The 18,197-nt window shown below is 46.8% G+C and overlaps 1 protein-coding gene across 1 annotated transcript in view; it reads right to left on the bottom strand.

Moving 5' to 3' along the window:
• Window positions 1-438: 438 nt before the first annotated feature.
• The window catches only part of gmcl1 (germ cell-less, spermatogenesis associated), a 69,325-nt gene continuing 51,566 nt past the window's right edge, over window positions 439-18,197 (bottom strand). The window contains exons 9-14 of the mRNA XM_080216917.1: window positions 16,484-16,624; window positions 13,534-13,603; window positions 11,921-11,996; window positions 8,309-8,454; window positions 3,271-3,358; window positions 439-1,822 (exon numbers count right to left, since the gene is read on the bottom strand). Coding sequence (XP_080073043.1) covers window positions 1,694-1,822; window positions 3,271-3,358; window positions 8,309-8,454; window positions 11,921-11,996; window positions 13,534-13,603; window positions 16,484-16,624 — 650 coding nt within the window. The 3' untranslated portion in view covers window positions 439-1,693. The remainder of the gene's footprint in view (window positions 1,823-3,270; window positions 3,359-8,308; window positions 8,455-11,920; window positions 11,997-13,533; window positions 13,604-16,483; window positions 16,625-18,197) is intronic.

Here is an 18,197-nt window from a genome sequence, read left to right as displayed (position 1 = left end):
AAACCAACCTCCCATCCATTGACTCTGTTTACACTTCCTGCTGCCTCGGCAAAGCAGCCAGCATCATGAAGGACCCCAAGCACCCCGGACATTCTCTTTTCCACCTTCTTCCTTCTGGAGAAAGATACAAAAGTCTGAGGTCACGTACCAACCGATTCAAGGACAGCTTCTTCCCTGCTGCTGTCAGACTTTTGAATGGACTTACCTCGCATTGAGTTGATCTTTCTCTGCACCCTAGCTATGACTGTAACACTACATTCCACACCCTCTCCATTCCTTCTCTATGAACGGTATGCTTTGTCTGTATAGTATGCAAGAAACAATACTTCTCACTGTTTACCAATACATATGACAATAATAAATCAAATCAAATCTTTCTCCTGGAGTCCTTATGAAAAACAGTAAACGGTGTAGAAGGTCAGCTTTTTAATAATAATATCTCAACACAGTGTGTCACTCTCTCTCTCACACACACACACGCGCGCGCACGAAGAAAACTTTGCAATTCAATGCTGCAAACCAAAATAAACATCCTTCAAGATGCAGAATGGGACAACTCGCACGCTTCCTCCTCACTCCCTCTGTCACAACACACCAACAGAGACAAAAACACACACTCTAAACCTCATCCAACCTTCAATACTGTTTGGTCAAGCAAGTGGAGTTTCTATGTATTTACAAACTTGGATTGGAAGGTTGGTGATGGAAAGAGATAAGCCTTTTATATGTAAAAAAATAACACAAGTGTTTGCAACCTGCTACCTGTGGAGGGCAGTGCTGCTCTCTCTCCCCCCAGGAACGAAGTGCTGTGTACAATGGTGCGGAAGGAAGGTGTTATTGCTGTTCTGCTGACTTACTCTGTGGGGCAGGGTGGTGGGTGGGGGTGGGGTTGCTGATTCTCTGGAATGAAAGATTAGAGGGCTTGCCCGCACCCTCTCCAAGTGTCCAAGCAGCTGAATGGGTCCCAGGGAAGGTGATAATTGCACTCAATGCACTTGCATTGCATTGGTGGTCTATGTTTGTGTGTGTCTATGTGTGAGTGTGTATCTGTGTTTGTGCGTCAGTGTGTGTGCGTGCGTCTGTGTACTCGTGTGTGAGATGGACGTTGATAAAACAAATCGGCTGCTATTCTGCTCCCTCACTGTCTCTCTGCTGCCAACTGGGAGCATCTGTTGATCTCCGCTTCCCCCAACTTGCGATCCGCTGCCCATCTCTCTCCAACTCGCTTCAAGAATTTGGAGCCAGGAGTCGGAGGGCTGTCTGTGCACAAGTCCCAGAAGGAAGGGGCGATGGCTCCGTGGCCGTGTGGGAGGGAAGCACTGTTCAAGCTTCCCTTTCTCTTCGCGACTGGTGCACAAACAGGCCAGTAGCTGAAGACATCAGCCCGATTGAAAATTCCATTGCTGCTTTCGCAGTCACTCTGCCCAGCTGTCTGCAGACAGTGAGGTATGGATAGGTTCCTCTGGCCACATGCCGGACTCTGCCAGTTTCCACACTCTTCATTGTAAATCTCCACCGCAGCCTCGATCCTGCCACAAAATGCTGCTGGAGGCCGTACCAAGGAGAAAGCTGATGGTTCCAGAAGGTACCTGCCCGCACAAGCAGATGGAATGAACTGATCGTACCGTGATTTCCACCACCAGTCTGTGGACCGGTACAGCTCTCCTCTCAGACAGGGATTCCTGAGCGACTCTCAGTTCTCACCGTGCACCGGCTGCTCATCCACTTCAGGCTTTGCTTCTGCCGAGGTATAAAGGAAATTGCAGCAGATATAGAGTGGGAACATCAGGAGCCTGCTGTCCAGGTTCAGTACAATCTGTTCCTGCATTCAAACACAAACCAAGATCAGCAACAGAATGGGGAGCAAGGTAACAAGAGCGAGCTTAACAAAGGCTGGCAAACGCTCGAATTCTGGATCATTACAAACTTTCTGAGCCCATCAATCTGAGAATAAAAAAAAATGCCCCGTTTTGTCCAGTGTATAAACTCTTATTAGCAAAGCCAAATATTTTCAGGGGAATTGCTCAATGACAGCTAGTGAAAGCACGGTCACTGAGCACTTCTGCATGCCCTGTACACACTTAGTGCTAAAGAAATCCACGCAGGTTAAGCAAGGTATAAATCCCTCTCTTGTGCTTTCTACTTCCATCACTGTTCAAAACGGACTAGACACCAAAATGTAAAAGTTGTTTTCATTACAATAACTTGGAAACATGCGTTCTTTATCCCTGTGGGTATCTATGGGCAGAACCTCACTGCTTCCACCCAATTCACTAGAGCTTTGAATGGTCGAACCTCTACGGTGCAAAAGAGGCCATTCGACCCATCAAGCAGCACAGTGGTTAGTACTTGATAAAAGCAAATTACTGCAGATGCTGGAATCTGAAACCAAAAGAGAAAATGCTGGAAAATCTCAGCAGGTCTGGCAGCATCAATGAGAAGAGAAAAGAGCTGACGTTTCAAGTCCAGATGACTCTTCGTCAAAGCTTTGACAAAGAGTCATTCAGACTCGAAGGATCAGCTCTTTTCTCTCCTTACAGATGCTGCCAGACCTGCTGAGATTTTCCAGCATTTTCTCCTGTGGTTTCAGTGATTAGTACTGCTGTCTCACAGTGCCGGGGACTCGGGTTCAATTCTGGCGTCAGATCATTCTTTATGTGGAGTCTGCACATTGTCCCTGTGTCTGCGTGGGTTTCCACCGGTGCTCTGGTTTCCTCCCACACTCCAAATATGTGCAGATTCGGCCATGCTAAATTGCCTCTTCAGTCTCAGGGGGATTAGCAGGGTGAATATGTGGGGTTACAGGAACAGGCCTGGGTGGGATTGTAGTCAGTGCAGGCTTGATGGGCTGAATGCCCTCCCATTGCACTGTAGGGATTTGATGATTCGAAGTCTGCACCGACTCTCCATAAGAGCATCCTACCCGGGTTGTCCCCCCCGCATCCGATCCCCGTAACCCCTCTCAAATACCATGGTCAATCTATCTAACCCACATGTTTTTGGAATGCCTCGCTGCATTTTGTAACATTCCTCTCCATGTCTCACAGCAACAAACAGTCAGATTCCAGCGAGTCCCACAGCTTCTCAAAGCTTTGAGGTTTTGTTGCACAGGACAGCTTTGCTTTTGCTTTCTTCATCCAGGTTATTGATCATAATTCCCACAGTAACATCACCAGTGCTTCATAAAACAATCTTTCTAATAAGAGGAGGGATTTATACCGGGAGTGAGGGGATCCACAGTTCCCTTCCTCCAGGTACTGCGCATCTTACCTGGTCTTTTTCTAGTGATAGGATCTGGTAGCCCACTGCTCGACTACAGATCACCTTCCCGTTGCTGTCGAACGACGCCAATCTCAATCTGAAATAGACAGCATCAATAGAGAGTAAGTTCACACCAGCATCAGTCCCAAGCGCCCTCTTTCTCAATCGCCAAACCTAGCCTGGAACACGTCACGACTCTCCTTCCCGTGTCCCCAACTCCATTTCAGAGGCAACCTGTCCCTCATCCTGACAGGATTATCCTGTGTCTTTGCAGCAACTGGAAAGCTCTTGAAGGTCACGGCTGCAGTTACCGTGAGGACCAGCGAGAACGGCCCATTGTGGCTGTTGGGCATCTTGTCCAAGGAGGCACAGAACTCAGTCTCAGCTTTGTGTTCCAGTCCAAACTGCTCCTGCATGTCATATCAGACAGCCAGGAAACATCTTCTTCCAAATCATTTATATATATCACAAACAGCAGAGGTCCCAGTACAGAGCCCTGCGGAACACCACTAAGTCACAGACCTCCAACCGGAAAAAGACCCCTCCACTGCTACCCTCTGTCTTCTATGGCCAAGCCAGTTCTCCACACATCTAGCTTGCTCACCTTTTATCCCATGAGAGAATAACATTTATCCTCGAGACCAGGCAACGTCCTGGTGAACCTACTTTACAGTCTCTCCAAAGCTTGTATGTTCTTCTGCGAGTGTGGTGATCAGAACAGCACAAAATACCCCAAATGAGGCCTAACAAAGATTTTATACAGTTGCAGCATATCTTGTATTCAATGCCCCGGCTGATGAAGGTAAGCATGCCATATGCCTTCTTAATCACCCTGGCCACATGTGTTGCCAATTTTAGGGAACTGTGGATCTGCACGCCCAGATCCCTCTGTATGTTAATGTCCTGAAGAGTTCTGCCATTTACAGTATAATTCACAACTAAATTTGATCCTCCAAAATGCATCACCTCGCATTTCTCCGGATTAAATTCTATCTGCCATTTCTGTGCCCAAGTCTCCAATCTATGTATATCCTGTTGTATCCTCTGACAATCCCTGGCACTACCTGGATGTGAAATTTGTTGATGGCATAAAAATAGATGGGAAAATAAACTGTAAAGGGGATTGAAGGAGACAACAAAAGGGGACAGATAGATAAAGTGAGCGGGCAAAGATCTGGCAAATGTATAATGTGGGAAAGCGTCAAATTCTCATTCTGGCAGGAAGAATAAAAAAAAAATATTGTTGCCTAAATGGTGAGAGATTTCAGAGCTCTTGAGGCACAGAAAGGACTGGGTGTCCCAGTGCATAAATCACAAAAGGCTGGTATGCAGATACAGTAAGTAATTAGGAAAGCTGAGAGAATGTTTACTGTGAGGTGAATTGATTGCAAAGGTAGGGGGTTATGCTTCAGCAATATGAGGCATTGGTGAGACGAAGTCTGGATTACTGTGGACACTATTTAAGACAAAATGTGAATGCATTGGAAGCAGTTTTTCTGGATTAGTATTAGCAATGGTTGGATTGTCTTCTGAGGAAAGGTTGGACAGGTTGGGCTTGTGTCCACTGGAGTTTAGAAGAGTAAGAGGCAACTTGATTGAAACTTGCAAGATCCTGAGGGAACTTGCCAGGGTGGATGTGGAGAGGATGTGGATGTGCAGAGGATGTGGATGTGGAGAGGATGCTTCCTCTTGCTGCAGAATCTAGAACCATGGGTCACTGTTTAAAAACAAGGCATCACCCATTTAAGTCAGTTGATTTTCTCTCACGAGGTTGCGAATCTTTGAAACTCTTCCTCAAAGGTGGTGTGAATGGAGTTTTGGAATATCTTTAAGGCAGATCTAGATAGATTCTTGATAAGCAAGGGGCTGAGAAGTTATTGAGGTCGGCAAGAAAGTACGTTGAGGTTAAAAACAGATCAGCTATGATCTTACTGAATGCTGGAGCAGACTCGAGGGGCTGAGTGGCCTACTTCTGTTCCTAATGTATTCATATGCGTGCATGAGTGGCATTGGTTCAGCTCCATTTAGAATACAGTCTACACTTCAGAACACCTCACGATACCATCAGCCGCTGCGACAATCCCTCTCAAAGTCTGGAGAAAGGATGGAAAATTGGAACAGTTTGCACTGGTGGACACAGTTCCAGTTTTTCAACTTACGAAAGATCCCGAGAGGGAATACTGAGAAAGACTTGTCTCTGTTAGTTGGCAGCATAGAACACTACCCTGAATGAGAGACAGTGTTTGACAGATGGGGTTATTTGTACGTGGAATGTTTTAAACAGAAATGGCGACTGAGGCAGAGACTTTGTGAGATCATGGCCTAGTGGTATTATCGCTCGCCTATTAATCCAGAAACTCAGCTAATGTTCTGGAGATCCGGGTTCGAATCCCGCCACGGCAGTTGGTGGAATTTGAACTCAATAAAAAATATCTGGAATTAAGAATCTACTGATGACCAGGAAACCACTGTCGATTGGTGGAAAGACCTATCTGGTTCACTAATGTCCTTTCGGGAAGGAAATCTGCCGTCCTTACCCAGTCTGGCCAACATGTGACTCCAGAGCCACAGCAATGTGGTTGACGCTCAACTGCCCTCCAAGGGCAAACTAAGAATGCACAAAAAATGCTGACCCAGCCAGCGACACCCATGTTCCATGAATGAAAAAACTAGAACACTGGTTTCAAAGGAAGGAAGTGAAAATGCACAGGGAAACACGGTAACAGTGTTGCACACGGCCTGGTTCAAGTCCTACCCTGGAACTCGCTGGCCATGGAAGGTGTGTTCATGACATGAACAAACTAGTTGATTATCACAGAATCCTGACAGTGCAGAAGAGACCATTCAGCCCCTGGAGTCTGCACTGACTCTCTGACAGACTCTCCTTACCTACACATCTTGGGACACTAAGGGGAATTTCACATAACTTCATTGCAGTGTTATTGTAAGCCTTACTTGTGACTAAGAAATAAACTTTTAACTTTTCAAATTTAGCGTGGCCAATCTACTGCACCTGCACATCTTGTATGAGGACAAAGGACTGACTGGCCCTCTGTGCCATCATTTTTCCTCCCCGAAGTTCTCTTGGGTCAGAATGTTAACAGCAGCGTGATCCCATTCGAAGCACTTAATACACGATCGAAATATCTGATATTAACATGTTACAAATACAAATTTCATCAAACACAAGTTTCGTAATCACATTGTCGAGGGTCAGTGTACTTTAGCCATTCTTGATCACTGATCCTCCCTCAATCCCCTCCTTTCACCCACGAAACAAAGACAATATTAGAATGGCCAAACTTTATCAATGCAGCATTTGATGTGTAAACTGAATGGGGGCAGCACGGTGGCACAGTGGTTAGCACTGCTGCTTCAGAGCCAGGGACCCGGGTTTGATTCCCAGCTTGGGTCACTGTTTACACATTCTCTCCGTGTCTGCGTGGGTTTCCACTGGGTGCTCCGGTTTCCTCCCACATTCTGAAAGTCTTGCTGGTTAGGGTGCACTGACCCGAACAGGTGCCGGACTGTGGCGACTCGGGATATTTCATAGTAACTACATTGCAGTGTTAATGTATGCCTGACTTGTGACTAATAAATAAACTTTAACTTAATGTCATTCCTGTGTTAGCGACCTGGTGGAACTGTCACCTCCCAACCTAACTCACCAGCAAGAGATAAAATACAAATGAGCTGCGTACAGCCTGGACTACCACTCAATGTCACTAATCACTTCAATCCTCCTGCTTCATCCTCCTGCTCAGTAAGCAGCAGACTCACTCACTCATCGCCTTCTGACATTTCTGAGAAAGGCTGCAATCAAGACACGAGACTCCCACAGGTTGTGGGTGGATTTGCTGTTCTCTGTACAATGGACCATTCTTTTGGATTGAGCACTGATAAATCATCTCAGCAATTCCAGAGCAGGCAGGCCCTTCGTTATTACAAACACAGTTCCTGCCACGCGGTGAGGAGGCCTCTTCGTCGCTCACCATTCCAACATTTCTCCTCCGGCTGAAGCTTACAAACCATTCTCTTCATCATTTCAACTCCGTGATCGATGGAATCCTGCTGTACAGGGAACTGGAACCATGACGGACGGTCATCAGACATCCTCATACTGAATGACACATTGAGTGATCTGCTCTGCTCTTCTCCCACAGTCCCAGGACTTGCAGGTTCGGTGGATTAGCCACGCTATACTTCCCTTTAGTGTCCCAAATTGTGTAAAGTTAAAAGTTTATTTATTAGTCACAAATAAGGCTCACATGAACACTGCAATGAAGTTACTGTGAAATTCCCCTAGTCGCCACACTCCAGCGCCCATTTGGGTAAATGTACCTAGCCAGCATGTCTTTAAGACTGTGGGAGGAAACTGGAGCATCCGGAAGAAAGCCACACAGACACAGGGAGAATATACCAACTTCACGCAGACAGTGACCCGAGGCTGGAAATCGAACCCAGGTCCCTGGCGCTGTGAGGCAGCAGTGTTAACCACTGTGCTGCCAAGGTTAGAGAGTTAGGAGGATTAGCCATGGGAAGTATGTGGGATTGCAGGGATAAAACGGCGGTGAGGGGAGAGGGTCTGGGTAAGATGCTTATTTCATAGAATCATAAAATCCCTTCAGTGCAGAAGGAGGCCATGCAGTCCATCGAGTCTATACTGACCACAACCCCCACCCAGGCTCCAGTTTCCACGATCCTCATTTATCTACTAATCCCCCTGACACGAGGGTCAATTTTACATGATGGGGGAATCCGGAGCAATTGGAGGAAACCCATGCAGACACGGGGAGAAAGTGCAAACTCTACACGGGAAGTTATTTCTCAGGGAAACATTCCTCATGGACTTGTAACAGGGCATATAAAGACACAAACTCAATTTACATGTAGGCACTCACAGCCTCTATGTGAAAAACTTGCCCCTCTGGACACTTCTGTATCTCTCTTTCTGTATTTCACCTGAATATTTCAGGTGAAAGGCACTTGTGGTTCCTCCACAGAGACCTCCTGACATGCTTGGTAAAGACAGGAAACCAACTCTTACCGAAAGGCGATGTTCCTGCGAGGAAGCAGGCTAACGGCGCCACCGCACGGCTGGCTCAGGCTGTTCCTTTTGAATATGATGAATCGATTGGTGTAGGTGACCAGCAGGTCAAAGCCAAAGCTGAAACCGGTCCAGCGCCAACAGTACTGGAAGGGGAAGAGGAAAGGCAATCACTGCTTCAATGCATTCCCACGGCAAAGCATTTCTTCAACGCCACTGACAGGCAGCACGGTGGCGCAGTGGTTAGCACTGCTGCCTCAGCGCCAGGTACCCGGGTTCGATTCCCGGCTTGGGTTACTGTCTGTGTGGAGTTTGCACATTCTCCCCCTGTCCGCGTGGGTTTCCTCCCACACTCCAAAAGACGTGCAGGCTGGAGGGATCGGCCATGATAAATTGCCCCTTAGTTCAGGGGGATTAGCAGGGTAAATGTGTAAGGTTACAGGAATAGAGCCCAGATTGGGTTGTGATCGGTACACATTCAATGGGCTGGGTGGCCTCCTTCTGTACTGCAGGGATTCTATGATGTACACTTGCAAGGTGTCAATATAGCAACGGAGGTGAGGTTGCAAGGAGAACACTTTTCACAGAATCCTGACAGTGCAGCAGGAGGCCATTCGGCCCATCGAATCTGCAACAAGTCTCCAATACAGCATCTTCCCCAGGCCCCAGTTCCAACCTGTCACCCCACGCAACTAGCATGGCGAATCCACCTAACCCGCACATCCTCTCCAAAGCAGGTAAGATATTTCATGTACTCAGAGAACTATTAAATATAAATCTAAGTATTTTGGCACCTTACAAGTTGCTGGCTGGACTTTATGCACTCAGTGTTCATTCCTCCCAGTTTAACACTGTTTGAGGAGTGACAAGGTTGTTAACCGGGTCTTGCTTCACAGAGATTTGAGAGTAAATAATTCTCACTGAAGCTTGAACTGAAGAGGTGGCGTTTTCCCCAGGCATCAAGGGGCTTCTGGAAAGGGAGAGGTTCCAGAGGGGAATAGTATTTGTCCTGAACTGCTATACCACAATAAAACAGTAGTAAATGATCAGAACATCTAATTCAGTAACTGGATTTTCAGCTAGAAAACAGGGAGACCCAGGGGATTCACATTTAAACTGTCTAAGAAGATGAACTGACTTGGATTTTGGGGGAATGAAGTGAGGCTCTTTTTTTTTATATATAAAGTTTGAATTTATTCGTGTCACAAGTAGCCTTATACAGCAAGAAATTGCTGTGAAAATCCCTAGTTGCCACACTCCGGCACCTGCTCGGGTTACACCGACGGGGAATTTAGCACAGCCAATGCATCAAACCAGCACATCTTTCAGACCACAGGAGGAAACTGCAGCATCCGGGGGAAACCCACGCAGACACGGAGATAACGTGTAATCTCCACAAAGACAGTGACGCAAGCCAGGAATTGAATCGGGTCCCTGGCACTGTGAGGCAGGCAGCAGTACTAATCACTATGCTATGGTGCATGTAGCACGGTGCAGGGATGGGAAGGAGAGAAGTATGTCTTGTCACCTTGTTTTTGTCATGAGAATGATGGACAGTTTGTGTTCTCCTTTTCAATGTCATCTGCTTGTGTTTCCTAAGTTTGGAACACTGTCATACCTGTGGTGAGATGAGCATTTTCTCAAGCAGGTAAGTTTTCAATTAGGTACCCCAGTCTTTATTATGAGTGTAAATGAGGGAAGTCAGAGTTTAATAATTAACAGAGAAAATAGGTGCAGGACTAGGCCATTCCGCACTTCGAGCCTGCACTTTCAGTATCCCACTCCTGCTTTCTTTCGATACCACTTGATCCCTTTATCCACAAGGCCCATGTCCAGTTCCCTCTTGAACATATCTAACAAACTGGCCCCAACAGCTTTCTGTGCGAGAGAATTCCACAGGTTCACAAGTCTCTGAGTGAAGTAATTTTCCCACATCTGAGTCCTAAATGGCTTACCCCTTATTCTTAGACTGTGAACCCTTGTTCTGGGCTTCCCCAACATCAGGAACATTTATCCCACATCCAGCCTGTCTGGTCCCATCAGTATTTTCTGTGAGATCCCCTCTCATTCTTCTCAATTCCACAAGGTACAAGCCCAGTCGATCCAGTCTCTCTTTATATCTCAGTCCTGCCATTCCTGGAATCAGTCTGGTGAACATTCACTGGACTCCCTCAATAGCAAAAACATCCTTCCTCAGACCAGGAGACCAAAGCTGCACACAGTAATCAAAGTGTGGCCTCACCAAGACCCTGTGTAACTGCAGCAAGACATCCTTAACTCTTTTACTCAAATCCCCTTGCTATGAAGACCAGCTTGCCATGAGCTTTCCTCACCGTCTGCTGTACCTGCATGCCAACTTCTAGCGACTGTTCCACCATGACACCCAGGTCACGTTGTACTTCCCCTTTTCCTAAACTGCCACCATTCAGATAATAATCTTCCTTCCTGTTTTTGCCACCAAAGCAGATAACTTCACATTTATCCAAGTATTTGCCCACTCAGCCAGCCCGTCCAAGTCTCTTAGCCTGATATTATGGTAAATCCTTGCCCAGAGATGAGGTGAAGTTGCCGCCCCATTCCTCAGTCACCTCCCAAAGGTCAAAATGACCCTCTCTGGAGGGCAGACTCAATTATATCAGAACCAAAAAAACTATACAGAGTTCAAACAAACCAAAGCCATACAACACAGGATGTGGAGTTGCCAGCGATGGACTGGGGTAGGCACAGTAAAGTAGTCTCACAACACCAGGTTCAAGTCCAACAGGTTTATTTGGTTATCACGAGCTTTGGGAACACTGCTCCTTCATCAGGTGAGAGATACACCACATTAACTGCTTAACTCACAGCAGGTAAGGCCAGAATCTTTCCAAAAGAAGATCGTTAGAGGCTTGGAGGATACCCTTCCTCAGATGCTGACTCCATAAAAATCCTCTATTATCAAATACTCATCACCAAACATAGCTTACTGTCTCAGGAAGCCAGTGCCCTGTCAATGGTGTTCAAAGCTCTCTCTGAAAAGGATTCTGAGACATCGATAGACACAGAGACAGAGACGTTCAAACATACACAGCCTCCATCGATACAAACAATGCCAGATGCTTACCATGGTAGACGTGTACTGTCCCTTTCACGATGGGGGGATGGGACCCAAAAGATATGGCGATACATTCAGAAGTCCACTGACTTCAATGGGACTGGATAGCTTCGTCGGCAGGAATGGAAAACCCCGTCCATGAACAAAGAGCATTCAGTCTGGGACAACTGTTCCCTTTGGATATGGTGACGGGATCCAAAGGCTATCACTGCCCAGAGAGGCAGCCCATCCCAATTGTGCCTCTGTTAAAAATCAGCAAGCAGGACAAGTTCAGATCACCCATTCAAACTCCCCTTCGGGGCTGGGGGATTTGGGGCTAGGAAACCTCAGAGAGAGAATTCACTCATCAGTTTCGAGGAATTTTAAAAGTTAAACTCTCAGCAGTTTACAGAGAAGGGTGGTGATGGCCTCGTGGAATTATTGGTAGACAATTAATCCAGAAACTCAACGAATGTTCTGGGGACCCAGGTTCCTCTCTCATCTTGGGAGAGACCTCCATCTTTTCTCCAGGTACTTACATCGCCATCCTTTGCCAGTTTCCTTCCACAACGCATGCTGCGTCCTTCAAACTCTTCTTTGACAATTTCCTTTGGCCTGAAAAGACCAAATTACAAACTCATTGAAACTAGTTCAATGTAATCAACATTCTTCAAGGCAACTGAACACAGAATTCCAGGCTGAAACTCTAGTACAGTGCTGAGGGAGCGCCACACCGTCAGAGGGTCAGCGCTGAAGGAGCGCCGCACCGTCAGAGGGTCAGCGCTGAAGGAGCGCCGCACCGTCAGAGGGTCAGCGCTGAAGGAGCGCCGCACCGTCAGAGGGTCAGCGCTGAAGGAGCGCCGCACCGTCAGAGGGTCAGCGCTGAAGGAGCGCCGCACCGTCAGAGGGTCAGCGCTGAAGGAGCGCCGCACCGACAGTCTTTCAGTAAAAACAAGGTCCCTCACTGTCCTATAAAAGATGCTATAGCCCCTATTTTGAAGGGCACAGGAACTTCCACAGCATCCTTCCAAATATTTACCCAACTGTTAGCACAAGAAAACAGCAAGTCATTCATTATCTGAATACTGTTTGTGATCTTACTGTGTGTAAATTGGCTCAGCTTTTCTGAAAACAGTGACTACACCTACTGTGGGGAGAAGATTGACAGAAACTTCCTTGCCTGAAGATTCACAAGTTAGCTGTGGTGTGAAAGCCTAGTGCTTGACTGAGTTGCGTTGAAGAGCAGTGAAAGGTTCGCACACATCTTTCAGAACCGCCTTCTACCTTGTCTGGGTTTTGTGAATGAACTCATGTTGAAGACAGTCTGGTCTCAGCCTCTTGCTTTCCTGGATGGGTGTTCAGCACTTGAATAAGGTGTGGCATTTACAAAGCGATCGCTGAATCACTCAGGGTTGCTGCTGGTGAAATCACCTCATCAAGGGCTCTAACAAACCCTGTCAAACCTCAGGGTGAAATTCCAACATGCCCTCATTATCCAGGGCCCTGTGTGGTTTGTCTGTGTGAGCTACGTTACACCCATGTATAGATGTGTTCTGTGTGGTATGTCGGTGTAGGTGTACAGGTATGCCCGGGTAGGTGCGTGCCTGTTCAATGCAGTCACATCCCCTGCTCATACTTCCTGTTGCCCAATCTCTTCAGGAAGCTTGCTTGTTTGAGTGAGGATAAACAGGCTGCCCTGGCTCCCAGTATGACAAGGTGGGGGGACAGAGACTGGGGTTCTGTGACTGGTGCCCACATGTAGACTCCAGCGTCTCCAGAAGGACCCTGGGTGGCTGTCTTCAGCACTATTGCCTGATTGTGGGGTCAGCACAGTTCAAACGCTAACCTGTTCCACCCTCCCTTGGCCATCGCCATTGTGTTTACCTTGAGGACTGCACATTTCTAAACATGAGACAGACCTCAAACTGACGGGCTTTTTCAATGGCAGCTTTCAAAGGTGGGCTCAGGGCAGCAAGGGGGGGGAGGGGAAAGGGGCGGTGGTGACCCCATTGATAACCGGTTTCTGCTTTGTTACAGCCAGGCCACACAAATGAGAATCCATCCTGTTGTTGCCCAATTAAGGAGGGCGCGCTTCTAAAATAAAACTAACTTCAGTCACATTTGTGACAATGAAACCAGCGCAGTGACCTACCCCAAGTCATTGTCCTGTTCAGTTCGGAGCATGGCATACCACTGTTGTTTGTACATTGCAGCCAGCCAGCCTGGGAAACAGAGCTCACAGTTAGATTTCCACGAGTTCATAAGACCATCAGACACAGGCGCAGAATTAGGCCACTCTGCCCATTGAGTCTGCTCCACCATTCAATATTTTTTCCATATTTTTCTCATCCCCATTCTCTTGCCTTTTCCTCATAACCCCATTATTAATCAAGAACCTATCTATCTCTGTCTTCAAGACACTCAATGACCTGGCCTCCACAGCCTTCTGCGGCAAAGAGTACCACAGATTCATCACTCTCTGGCTGAAGAGATTCCTCCTCATCTCTGTTCTAAAGGATCGTCCCTTTAGCTTGAGGTTGTGCCCTCTGGTTTTCGGTTTTCCTACTAGTGAAAACACCCTCTCCACGTCCACTCCACCCAGGCCTTGCAGTATCCTGTAAATTTCAATCAGATCCACCTCCCCAACCCCCATCCTTCTGAACTTCAACGAGTGCAGACACAGAGTCCTCAACCATTCCCCATACGACAAGCATTCTGCCGAACTCTCGCAGAGTCAGAAAGACACCCGAGACTGTGGAGCACGCAATGTGGCACACAAACTTCGGCAGAACATCTGTGTTGAAGCAATGCTGCCAGAGAACTGACAGCTCATTCTCACTCATACTCATCTGAGGAAGGAGCAGCGCTCCGAAAGCTCGCGGGACTTTAACCTGGTGTTGTGAGACTTCTTACTGTGCCCACCCCAGTCCAATGCTGGCATCTCCATATCATAGCTGTACTCTGTTAAGAGGCAGCATGACTGGTGTCAGGTTCAAGACAGCTGTCAAGTAACAAGAACCAATTGGACATCGAAGCACAATCGGAAACCAAGACCCTGTCAGCTGAACCAAACCCAATTGCCACTTCCCCATGAACCTTGCAAGGTTTAATTTAGTAGGGTGATTGTGAACATCTACGAACAAGGAGTTGCCTGATAGAAGCAGCAGCATTTGGATAGTCAGAAGTTTTTTCCCAGTGTGGAAGAGTCAATTACTAGGGGTCACAGATTTAGGATGCGAGGGGCAAGGTTTAAAGGAGATGTACAAGGCAGATTTTTTTTATACTGAGGGTGGTGGGTGCTTGGAACTCGTTTCCGGAGGAGGTAATGGAAGTGGATATGGTAGTGGCTTTTAAGGAGCGTCTGGACAAACACATGAATGGGATGGGAACAGAGGGATATGGCCCTGAAAGGGTAGGGGGTTTTAGTTTAGTTGGGCAGCATGGTCGATGCAGGCTTGGAGGGCCAAAGGGCCTGTTCCTGTGCTGTAATTTACTTTATTCTTTGTTCATTCAACAGGAAATCCCCTTCCACTGCAGCCTCCAACACCAGTGAATACACTGTTAGTTTACTGAGCTGTCAAACGCACAGGCTAGGATTACAGTCTCACCAGGAGATGTCTCACCCCAGCAGCAGTGGGCTGTTTAACTTGCCATTTCCAGTGCCGGGACTGTAATATCCCACTGGGCAGGGAGAGGCTGTAAAATCCTGGCCATTGTCTGTCAAGCTCTCGAGGGTTCCTTGAGTTCAGGGAAGATGCGATAGAAATGTTCGGTTCTATATTTATTTTTCAATCCTCCACAGCCTCACCTCTCCCACAATTCCAAAGCCCCCCTGAACCCCCACTCCTTGCAGGGCCGAATGGTTGGGAGCCTTACCGTTCGGTACCGAGCTCCAAGCTGTGGAATTCTGTCCCTTTATAATAATTCCAAGAGTCAGCGGCGCTTTTATTGTACAAACATAACTAAACAATAATGACCAGCCTGTGACGAACACAAGAGTGCCAACCTGGACTAAAAGGTTAATGGACACTCTCAAGGTCTTGCTTTATACAGGGCTCAGTATTCAAGCTTCACCTTGTTACCTGATTACCAATGCCCAGGGATCTCATGTTCAACCAACCCAACTGGGAGGTCAATTAGCAATTCCCTATGCAGGTCAAGGGGGCTTATCACACCCTTGTTCAATCACACTTGGTTAAGGCTCTTCTCAGAATCTGCCTCTTGGTTCTCCTACCCCAACAGTTCCATCTTTGGCTCAGTGTGTAACCTTTTCACCTCATCGCTCCCTGGGCATTTGAACTGTAAGGAGAAACTGGATAAGCTTGGATTGTTTTCTCGAGAGCAAAGAAGGCTGAGGTGGGGGCATAATTGAGCTGCATAAGATTATGAAGGGTATGGACAGGGTGAGTAAGGAGTAGCTGTTCCCCTTGGTTGCGGGGGGTCAATCACAAGGAGGCAGAGTTTAAGGCTGAGGAGCAGGAGATTCAAAGGGGATTTGAGAAAAATCTTTTCCACTCAGTGGGTGGTGAGAATCTGGAATGCACTACCGAGAAGGTAATGGAGGCTGGAAACCTTGGAACCGTTACAAAACATTTGGATGAGCACTTGAAACATAACATTCAAGGATATGGGACAAGTACAGGAAAATGGGATTAGCGTGACTTTAGTGCTAAGTACTGTCGGTACAGACTCGATGGGCCGAAGAGTCTTTTCTGCACTGAACAACCCTGTGACTCTATTTCAGAAGTCTCACAACACCAGGTTAAAATCCAACAGCTTTATTTGGAATCACGAGCTTTCGGAGTGCTGCTCCTTCACCCAGTGAGTGACCCACCCCGTGACTCTAATTAGCACAGTCTGTTTAAAGAGTCACGATGAATTACAGCAAAATCTCCCAATAAAAGCAGGGTTATTCCTTAAGCAGAATGCAGTCAGTGGAGGATATTTATAGAACGTGTGTGTACAATCAATCCCAGCTGTGTTGAGCAGTGACAGGAGAACTTGCGAGACATTACCGTTCTGTCCATACTCCTAGTATGCAGCCACTAAGAGATTGCAAAGGAAGGCTCTCTACCATCCCGAGGAACTGAGCACTCACTCACCCGAAGGAATAATCATGTCGCGCTCGATTATTTTAGCTGACACCAGGTCATTGATGACATACTGAAGGCGAATGTGGCTGAAGACTCCAGCAAACTTCTGCCCTTGCTCTGTGTCCAGGAAGCTGCTACAATTACAGCTTTCTGTTTGAAAGAACAAACACGTGTTAAGGGGTTTACTGATCCGAATTCAGCTACTGCCACTCTCATCTGGAGCTGTTAGACCACAGAATGGTTACTGCGCAGGAGGAGGCCATTTGGCCCATTGTACCTGTGCCTATTCCCCTATAACCCTACACATTCTACCTTTTCAGATAATAATCCAAATGCCTCCCCTCGATTGAACCAGCCTCTGCTGCAGTCTTGGGCAGTTCATTCCAGACCCGAAGCTTTTGCTGCATAGCACCGTTCTTCCTCGTATCACTACCAAAGAGTGAGAGATTTCCCCGTGCAACATTAACCGTTAAAAAAAAATTGAAAAGACAGAAGGGGAGATGATGGCCGCGTGGTATTATTGCGAGACTATTAATCCATAAACTCAGCTAACTCACTGCTGGCTCATAGAGCCAGGGACCCGGGTTCAATTCCCAGTTTGGGTGACTGTGCTGAGTTTGCACGTTTCCCCGTGTCTGTGTGGGTTTCCTCCGGGTGATCCAGTTTCCTCCCACAGACGAAAGACACGCTGGTTCGGTGCATTGGCCATGCTAAATTCTTCGTCAGTGTACCCAAACAGGCGTCGGAGTGCAGCAACCAGGGGATTTTCACACTAACTGAATTAGTTAGTGTGAAATGTAACATTAACTAATGTTACATTAGTGTTCATGTGAGCCTACTTGTGACACGAATAAATAAACTTTAATGTTCTGGGGACTCGGGTTCGAATCCTGCCATGGCAGATGGCGGAAGTTGAATTCAATATAAAAAAAAATCTGGAATTAAGAATCTACTGATGACCATGAAACTGTTGTCGACTGTCGGAAAAACCCATCTAGTATGCTTTGTCTGTATAGCGTGCAAGAAACAATACTTTTTACAGTATGTTAATACACGTGACAATAATAAATCAAATCAAATCAAATCTAGCGATGGGCAATAAATGCTGGCCAACCAGTGACGCCCATGGCCCACGAATGAATAAAAAAGTAGTATTTTCAGATGAATTCACAAAGCTATTCTGTGCCATGACAAACATTAACAAAGAAAAAGGCACACAGTAAATCGGAATGTAATCTAGGCAGCAGTTCTGTGTCATGAGCTAGCTTATCAAGTGAAGAAATGGTCTAAGCTGCTTCTCAGCCACAGAATGATGTATTATTAGATTCAGAAAGGCAGCAGAGACTGTGGAAAAATAAAATGAGGTGAAATCATTTAGTGGCGCAAAGTAACAAATTTTATTTAAATCACCGTCTGTTCAGAGATTGTTATTCTATGAGCAATTTTTATTCAATCAGATTTCTGCTATTTTTCACTCTTTGAACAGCACCGTGTGTCGATCAGGTAGTGTCTGTGCAGAGAGCCAGCGATGTGGTTTTACGATTCTGTCCTGTCAGGGTGAAAACTCCAAGGTTGAATGCATGTTTCCTTGAAGAACTCAATCTGTTTGATAGAAATCAGCCCAGGAAGATGATGGGAAGATCAACATTCTGTCCTGATGAAATGTCACTTCTTACTTTTCCCCCATCATCCGCCTTTAATCGGAGCAGAAATGGAAGGATGT

Source organism: Carcharhinus amblyrhynchos, chromosome 34, assembly GCF_965287045.1.
Source record: "Carcharhinus amblyrhynchos chromosome 34, sCarAmb.v2.hapA, whole genome shotgun sequence".
In the NCBI taxonomy this organism is placed as follows: Eukaryota; Metazoa; Chordata; class Chondrichthyes; order Carcharhiniformes; family Carcharhinidae; genus Carcharhinus; species Carcharhinus amblyrhynchos.
This window is presented reverse-complemented; position numbering and strand designations above follow the sequence as displayed.